This window comes from Corvus brachyrhynchos, unplaced genomic scaffold (genome assembly GCF_000691975.1).
Source record: "Corvus brachyrhynchos isolate BGI_N302 unplaced genomic scaffold, ASM69197v1 scaffold3, whole genome shotgun sequence".
Taxonomy (NCBI): domain Eukaryota; kingdom Metazoa; phylum Chordata; class Aves; order Passeriformes; family Corvidae; genus Corvus; species Corvus brachyrhynchos.
Genome location: NW_008237619.1, coordinates 1,638,837 through 1,647,479, shown reverse-complemented (window position 1 = coordinate 1,647,479; position 8,643 = coordinate 1,638,837). Strand labels below are relative to the sequence as shown.

The 8,643-nt window shown below is 43.8% G+C and overlaps 1 protein-coding gene across 4 annotated transcripts in view; it reads left to right on the top strand.

Moving 5' to 3' along the window:
- The first annotated feature begins 773 nt into the window (after positions 1 to 773).
- Positions 774 to 8,643, top strand: part of LOC103613832 (leucine-rich repeat-containing protein 32-like) — a 16,445-nt gene continuing 8,575 nt past the window's right edge. Inside the window, exon 1 of one of the 4 annotated variants that reach the window (XM_017731700.1) lies at positions 774 to 1,396. Coding sequence is in view for 1 of the 4 variants with exons in the window: in XM_008631670.2 (XP_008629892.1) it covers positions 6,236 to 6,258 (23 nt within the window). In the remaining 3 variants the exon portion in view is untranslated. Of the gene's footprint in view, positions 1,517 to 5,554; positions 6,259 to 8,643 lie in introns of those variants that run through there. The other 3 variants (XM_017731699.1, XM_008631670.2, XM_017731698.1) reach the window with 3 other exon arrangements.

Here is an 8,643-nt window from a genome sequence, read left to right as displayed (position 1 = left end):
AAGCAAAAGCTGGAGCCTGCAAATGTTTAGCAGAATTTACAAAGCTGTTTGGCACATGGTATAAAATGACATAGTTTTTACCTGATTTTAATAAGCAAATCCAGGAAAGCAGGACAGAATTGATGCTGTCTGGGAGAAGGCAGCCAGCACCTCATTTTTTAAAATGAAAATTCTTGGCCATTGTTGCATATCTAAGTGAAAAGGGGATAAAACATATGATGCTGAAGGCAAACCTCTCCTCTGAGGGAGATCACTCAGTTGAGGTGATCCTCGTACATGCAGGGGAGAAGGTGGGAGGTTTGTGGTGGTCCCTGGGATGTTTTCTTTGATCCCTGGTGCCCGTGGGAGCTCCTCAGCTGGGTGGCCATGGGGAGGTCTTATCCTGGCTGGTGAAGCCAAGACTCAGTTTGGTCCTAAGACATCCACTGAAGAGCTGGCAAAACCCTGTCAGAGGTTTACAGTGCTGCAAACGATCATGCAGAGCCAGTGAACACCTGCCCAGATATCGGAGCATGTCTAAGCAGATGTAGACAACACAGACAACGTGCAAGTCCCCCACCAACTTACACAAAAGCATTGCAACTGAAATAGAAGGGAGCTTTGCACCCAAAGTAAAGAAAGCAAAATTCATCCCACAGCCCTTTTTAGAAAGTATTTATGTTATTACCCATTCAAGCATTAAATTGAATTTATCCTTTCCCCCAAGGGTGTGTTTGGCCATCCCACTGCAGTGCCATGGAGACGCAGCTGACCTGCTGGGACATCAAAGACGATGTGCTTCCTCTACTCCTGTATACCCTTTTCCTACGCACCTCATCCTGCATGGACTTGAAATGTAAGCTTTGTAGCCAGCTCAGTGCCCCTGATTTACCTCAGCCCCTGAGAATCTCCAGGCTGACAGCTGTGGGACAGGCACGGATGACTTGAGAGACAAGCACGTGTCCCCAAAGCCTGTGGAGGGGATTTTTTGTGGTATTCACAGAATGTTTCATGTGTCAATACGAGACAAGCATAATTACCAGCTGAGAGGCTGCAGGAAATAAGCCAAGCCTGAATGAACAAAATGGAAAAGAAAAAGAAGCGCAGAGGACACACACATTTTAAAACTGTTACGGAGGTATGTATTCACATGCTCTGGGGAGCCTGGGAATATACAAGAGCTCATGACTGCAAAGGAATGAATTCAAGGACTAGTCTATGGGGAGTATTTTTTTTTCCCTGTGACTTCAAACTTCTCTCGGCGCTTGCAGAGTTTTAGTCAGCTGGCATGCAACAGAGGTACAACTTCCCCAAGGAAACTCTTCCTCAGCTTGCGCTGGAAAGGCTGCTGGGAGAGTCAGGGAAAAAAAGGCTGCAAGCAGAGACGAAACCTTCTCCTCCTCCAGCCACAGAGCAGGTATGTGGAGACGTGTGTGAACCCGGGAGCCTGCTGGAAAATTGCGCTTTCAACTGCGGGAGAGATGAGAGCTCTGGTGACTTTGAGCTGCAGCCTTTAAAACTAACACAGATGAGGAAGGTACTGTATAAATAAAATGTTCTGTGTTTATGAATAGGCTGAGGAACTGGCTAAACATGCTGTGTAGATGGCTCTATCCACCCAGTTGTATATTTAATCCATCAGGGACTTGCACTGTGTGAGTTAGATCATTTACATTAAGGAGGCACCAGTTAGTTTGTAACAATACAGTTGTCATACACTGTCTTTGTTATTATTCTCCATGTTTGCAGGAATAGAAGATGGAGAGATGATTGGTTTTTTCTTTCTTCTCAGGACTTCAGTCTATTTATGCTGTTACTGCATTATAGCCTTCTGAACCAGGAGTGCTGCAGAGATCAGCATTATACACCAATTAAATGCCACTCACCCAACTTTCCGACCCTGAATCCTAATATAGCCTTGGGCAAATCACACAGTCCCTGAGTAAAATAGGCAAAATGCTATTTGGCTCCTCTGCTCTTCTTCCTATCACTGCTGTCATTGAGCTCTCCCTGTTGGACCATGAGGTGTGAGATGGCAGGGTTATTTTGCTGCTCTTAAGATCCTGACAGCTTGAATGTCACCTTGGGTGGATGATGATTTACAGAGAGGGGTTTGCTGCATCTGGGCTGTTATCATGAAAATGAACATTTAGGCAATATTTGGAAGTAATAAAGTTTTAGAAAATCACAGTTTATATAAAAGTCACAGTAAATTTTCTAAGGCTAAGCCCAGTTGTAATTTGGATAAAAGTATTTTTGATAAAAGACAAATATGCTTCTCTTAAATAGAAGCAATAATTTGGCTCTGCACAACAGTGATAATATGGGTTTTCTACTAAGATGTAATAATTTAAACTTTAAAATAAACATATTACTCTAAAATGCTGAAATCCTCTAGTTTTCAAGAACAAAAATTTACAACCAGTCATCTCTTTTTAAAGCAGATGATTATGTCTTAGTTACTGTATCAGTGCTTGGCCTTTTACTAATACAGTGATGGATGGATTCAAGGAGGGATATCAGTATTATGTAAATCAAATCTATCAGAAATGATTTTCCTCACCTCATTTTGTCTCCTACTGGATCTTATAAAATGAGTACACCCTTTCCCAAATACTGACCACACTGTCTATAAAAAGTAATATTGCTGAATTTAAAAATTATTTTATAAACTGGTGAGAAAATATTCTGGTTTGGTTTCTGAATGTGAATTTTGTTCTCCAGGGAGAGTGTTTCATGGTTAGATAGTTTAATCTGCAAATGCCAGTACATGTCACTTTTTGCTGATGTAAGAGTTTTCACTTTCCCATCTCCCTCTGTCCCTTAGCCCATCCCCTCACTCACAAATTCTCCAGGCTTGTGGGTTTCATTCAGTTTTTATTCATTTACATTTTCTTTCCTGGAGAGATTAGGAGGACAAAAGGTGAATAAAATAGGGAACCTGGCTAAAACGTCAATAACTGGAAATGTTAATTTTTGTGGGGAAATGCTGTTGGCTGAACACATGATAAAGATGCACATGGAGAGAGGACAGAAAGAGAAGGAAGGCAGCAGCTTCAAAAGACAGGAGAAAAGCCTTGCTGGGTTTACAAGAGATGGAGGAGTCTCTATTTTGATATGTGGACTTGACACCAGAAAGACTGGGGGCTGCATCTGCCTGTGAGATGCCAAGCACAGTGAAGATTGCAGGAGCAAAACAAACCCAGGAGAATCAGTTTCTGGAGATGCTGTAGAGTGTCAGGAGCTGGAGCTGTGCCTCAGCCTGTGGCTGAGGGCGGCATTGACTATTTATTTTTTAATAGGGTTGATATTAATGTTGTCTCCAACTCCCTTGTGGGATGAATCACCAGGGAGCTATTCTAGCCAAAAGGGAGCAAGACTTGTCCCACTCCTGTGTTTGCAGTTCAGACCCACTTTCTAAGGCAGGAACTTGTTTCATTTACTTCTCTGGAGATTTTGATTCATAGAGCTTGACACAGGATTCAACCAAAAGCAGTGCCTTAGAAAGCAGCAGCATTATGGATGGACGGACTCCAAAAGGTCTGGAGACTAAAGACACAAAATTGTCAAGACGTTTTCTGGTTTCTCTGAAACCCTTGGGAACCTGCAGCAGTTTACAGACTGACTGGTGAGAGCCAGCAGCTAGGATTTGCTTTTGCTTCTTGCTCTGGGCCATGCTGGGGAAAGGATTTGGAGGAGAGGAGAGGTCTGATGAGGTGCCCCTCACTTCAGGTGACAGAGGGTGAAATTCAACTGACATTGACAGAAACTGAGTAGGAGGTGACTGCTGATACACCACTGGAAAATCAGGATTTCACAGAGTTGCAGGTGCAAACCCTTTGGCATCACTGGGATGGCACAGCCCTTGCTATTTTGTGGGCAAAAAAGCTTGATTCTCCAATCTGCATGATGGAGATGAGGCTGGCTGGGGCTCTGAGCAACCTGGGCTAGTGGAAGGTGTCCCTGCCCATGGCAGGGGGCTTGGATGATCTTCAAGGTCACTTCCAAATGTGGCCATTCTATGATTCTATGATCCAGTCTCTGACTGATGCAGGTGACATTTGCCCTGCAGACATGTCTTACCAAGCCAATACCATGCTAATGTTTCAACACCACTTTAAGGTGTAAACGGCTGGGTAGCCCAAAGCCAAAAATATTGAAAGTTTGGGAAATCAGCCAAATGTGTTGGAGGCTTTGAAACTGTTTGCTGCCAGATCCCCTTTGGGAAAGGACAAAGAAGGCAGGGATCACACTGATCTTTCCCAGTGTAGCTGGTGTCCTCCAAGAATGTGTTTTTATTGAAGCAAAGCCCTGAGCAGTAGAATCAGTGCATGCCCTTCCCTCCTGCTTTGGCATTTGTTTCTGTCCAGGCTCTTCTTTACAGTTCAGCTGGCACAGCTGCCTGGTTAGTCAGTAAAACAGCTTGAGGAACAGAGCTGGCTTTTTAAAAAGCAGAACCAAAATGTCTGCTATTTTTATTCCTATAAATCCAAACTTCCTAAAGTGCTCTGAATATCCAGGTGTAGAAAAACTGTAAGCTGCCATCATCCTGGCCACTCACTGCTCTTAATTAGAGGCATGATACCTTGTACTTCAAATCAGTATTTGAGGTTTGCCTTGCAAAGGTGTCTGTGCTTTTCAAGTGCTACTGCACACTGCTGACAAGACAAACTCTAAACCCAGAGCATCCAAAAGGCATTTAAATCTCTGGATATCACAGTGGTCCCCAGTTTCAACATGAGCTTCCTTCTTACCCGAAGGGGATTGCAAATGGAGAGCTTGACTCCAGGGACCGTGCCAAAGGGATGAAGCGAAAAACAGCACTGCAAGTAAAGCTCAAGACATGACATGCTTGGGGGAAGGTGATCAAAACTAATCTGATGAGAGCCCAGTGAAGGGGAACTTGTCTGAGGTTGTGATAATCTCACTGGTGGACAATTCTCCTGAGAGCTTAATGTGTGTTTTTCTGTCCATTGCACCTAATCATGCCCTCCCCTGTCACCTTGTCATAGTATTTTTATAGCTAGACAAGAAACCTGGTCTAGTTGAAAGGTGTCCCTGCTGATGGCAGGAGGGCTGGAACTAGATGAACTTTAAGGTCTTTCCAATCCAAGCCATTCTGGGTTTCTATAATTCTGTGATTTATACCTCTAATTTCAGGATGCATTACCAAGCAAACTAAGAGCCCAGCTCTTTGGCACATTATTTCAACCATGGGAAAAGTGTGTTGTGGCAGTTCAGGCTTGTGTCTCTGGGAGAAAACAGCAGGGAAATCTATGTAGAGGAGGGTTTTCCTGAAGCAAGACTTAATTAGCAAAAGGAAATGAGGAAACCAGCTACTTCAGCTCTAGAGGGCAGCACAAAATAATAAATAAAAAGCTGAACTTGGGCAATTTGAAATCATCTTCTGCATGACAAAAGCACCCCTTTGCAGTGGGAATTCTTCCCAGCAGATCCAGTATATTCAGCACTATGTACTCACAACCAAAAATTCTGCAGCTTATCTGAAAAGGTCTTTATTGAGGCCTTTATCCCTAAATCCTGCCTCATGCTATGAAAACCCATCAAGTGTGTTGTAGCCAGCAATGGACCCCTGTTCTGACAGCAGACTGCAGTCACACTCTCATTAGTGGGATGACTGCAAAAAGAAAAAGTTATTTCTTCCAGAACAGGTTTCCAGATTCTGGGGTTTATATTTATCAGCCATGAATTTTAAACATTTAATCCCCAAGCACTGTTTCCCTAAAGATGCAGAGAGAGGTTTAGGTGCAGGAGATTACAACCCTCCAGGAATGCAACTTGCAGACACAAAACCCGAAAGTAAACACACTGTCATGCCCCACGCACACAGCCAAACAATGGCATTGCCAATAAGTTACTTATTCTCTTGAGAAAACCCACAGCCTGATCCTGATAGTTCCTTTGGCAAAAATCCCCGTTTCTCAATGCCTGCCCCAAGGAAGGGCTTCAGGATGTTGCACAGTAGCCGACTCTGTCTGGAGAACAGCGGTGGCTAGGACCCAGCAAGAGCCCGGAGAGGAGTGGAGAGGAAGACAAGCAACATAATTTAAAGCAGACACTGTCCCAAATAAGGTTATTTCCCTGAAAATGCCTTCATTCTGAAGTTATGAGTGAGCCTCTAGGTGTCTAGAATGGGTGAACATGAAGCTGAAGAATAATTGCATCGATACCAGGACTGAATTGATTTTGAAGAGCTGGATATGCTTTTTAAAGAGATGATAAGCGGTGTTTGGGGATGCAAGAAACCCTTGAAACAAGGTAAATGTGAGATAGTCACTCTTTTTACCCCTGAAGGCTCTAACTTAACAGGAAAAAGTCTCGTGTGGAAAATGATCAGACCCTGGGGAGTTTGATTTGTGTTCTGTGTGTTGTCTTGTATTTAACTTTCCTTGGCACAGGACAGCACCTCCGTTAATTGTCTAAGCAGTAACAAAAATTACATTTGGGGGAAATCTGGAAAGTTCTGCCTTTATTAGCTGCAAACAACATCTATGAAGTAGTTTCAAGATTAATATTGTGATAGAGATGGAGGCAAACATTGTTCTGATGTGGAAACTGGGAATAAATTGTTATTATTCCATGGTTTGAAATGCGTCTTGGGGCAAATTACTGGTCTTCTCTGCCTTCTCTGCCTTTCCTATTTGTTAAGTGTACATGGTTAGGGTATGCTTTTTCTAGAATTATTTTACCAAATTACTGATTCTCCTTGGGGGTGATGTTGACTGAAACCACCTGTATTTTTCAGCAGGGGTTGGCACTGGGTGGTTTTGAAGTACTATGATGGAAAGCTGTGACTTTAAATAGGGTTCAGAGCTCAATCCTGCTCTCAGTTATGCTAGGATTTCTATCACAGCTGCCAGTGGGAGCAAACTGGCACTGATCGTGAAGCTGCTTCAACTCTGGGAAAGCCTCAAAGCAATAAAATCTCCTTTAAGTTGAGTTGTTGCCACTGCTGCTCCCAAACTGTTTTTGTAAGCTGTGGATTGAGAGATCAGGAAGGGTTTAGCGCCAGTAGACATCCTCTCTCACACCAAGGGCTTGTGTAAGCCCTGAACTTGGCACTGGGAGAGGGTGGGGGGATGCTGAGACCTGCCCAGAGGGTAGAATGGAGGGGAATGCACTGATGTGTCACACTAGAGGTTGCTGAGAGGGATCTAAAGGTTGTTCAGAGAAAAGCTAGGCAGGAAAAGCTCCTCAGCTGGACAGCTGAACTGAAAACTACCCTAGGAAGGGAATCTCCATGAACAAGGAGGTTGAGCTGTACCATGACAAGTCAAGACGAAGTAGCTTCAGGTTGTGGCAGGGGAGTTTTAGTTTGGATATTAGGAAAAATTTCTTAACCACAATGGTTGTTAAGCACTGACACAGGCTGCCCAGGGCAGTGGTGGAACCCCATCCCTGCAGGGATTTAGCAGACATGTGGATGTGGCACTTGGGGACATGGGATAGTGGTGGCCTTGGCAGTGCTGGGAGAATGGTTCGAGTTGAGGGTCTTAGAGGGCTTTTCCAAACTAAATGGTTCTGTGAGGACAGTCTATGTGGTCTTATGCTGGAAGGGAGCACCACATCCTTGATGAGCTTCAGGATATGACACCTTGAGGGACACCTTGGAAAGCCTTAGAAACACCTCAAGGGACAGCATCCTTGCTTATTACAGATTTGCCTTACACAGCAAACCATTACATAATTTTTTTGTGTTCAAACAAATAAATTTCCCAGCTGCTTTATAAACCTAAAATTTAGGAAGTTTCAAAGTATGTTAAGACCCTGGATTGTGTCAGGTTTATTATTTAAGAGGCAGAGACACTTTTTTTGCACTGACAGTGTGACGAGGGCAGACATTGCAGAGCACATTGGCCACATGCTGTCCCTCAGGGTGGTGCCCTGTTGAGGGTCATACTCTCAGCTTAATTCATTGTGTCTGAACAGAAAGGATTTCCCTCTAAGGGCTTGGAGAAAAGCCTTGTAATCATTGGTATGTTTGTCTTTTATTGCCACCTCAGTAAACTAATACTCAAATGATAAAAATAAATTTCTCCTCCTTAGAGGAGGTTCCAACTGCTCTAAGCATGGGGAATGAAGAACAGAGGGGGACAACAGAAACATTATAGATGGTGACACCAGCAATTCCTCCTTCCATAGGATGATTTCAGCATATTTTGCAAACATTGATTCAAAGGTAGAGAATTAACATCCTTGGTCTGGTTTTAATGGGGAGGAACACACTTCTGATCCCATTACTGAGACCTGTTCTTTCCCCTTGGGGTCACAGATCATCATCCATCACTAGGGTTTTTTTGTGAAATGGAAGGAATATGCAAACTGTACACAGAATAGCTGTGGTCTAATCCTCCCCAGTTTCTCTATTCCTAATACACAGCTCTGTTCTCTGGTTGGGAAGGGGAGAAACAGGCAGATTCCCATCAGGAGCTTGGCATTGCTGTTCAGTGATTGTCAGTGCTGTCAAGGGCCATCAGCTGCATCCATCAAAGTGACTAAGCAGAGGGACTTCCATCAGCTGGGAATGATCCCATCTCTTTGTTTCCAGCTTTTCCATGCTCTGTGGCTGGAAGCCACTGAGCAACAGTACATTGATGCCAGTGACTTGTGCATGGGATTGGGGTTGCATTTGGAGCTGTTTGA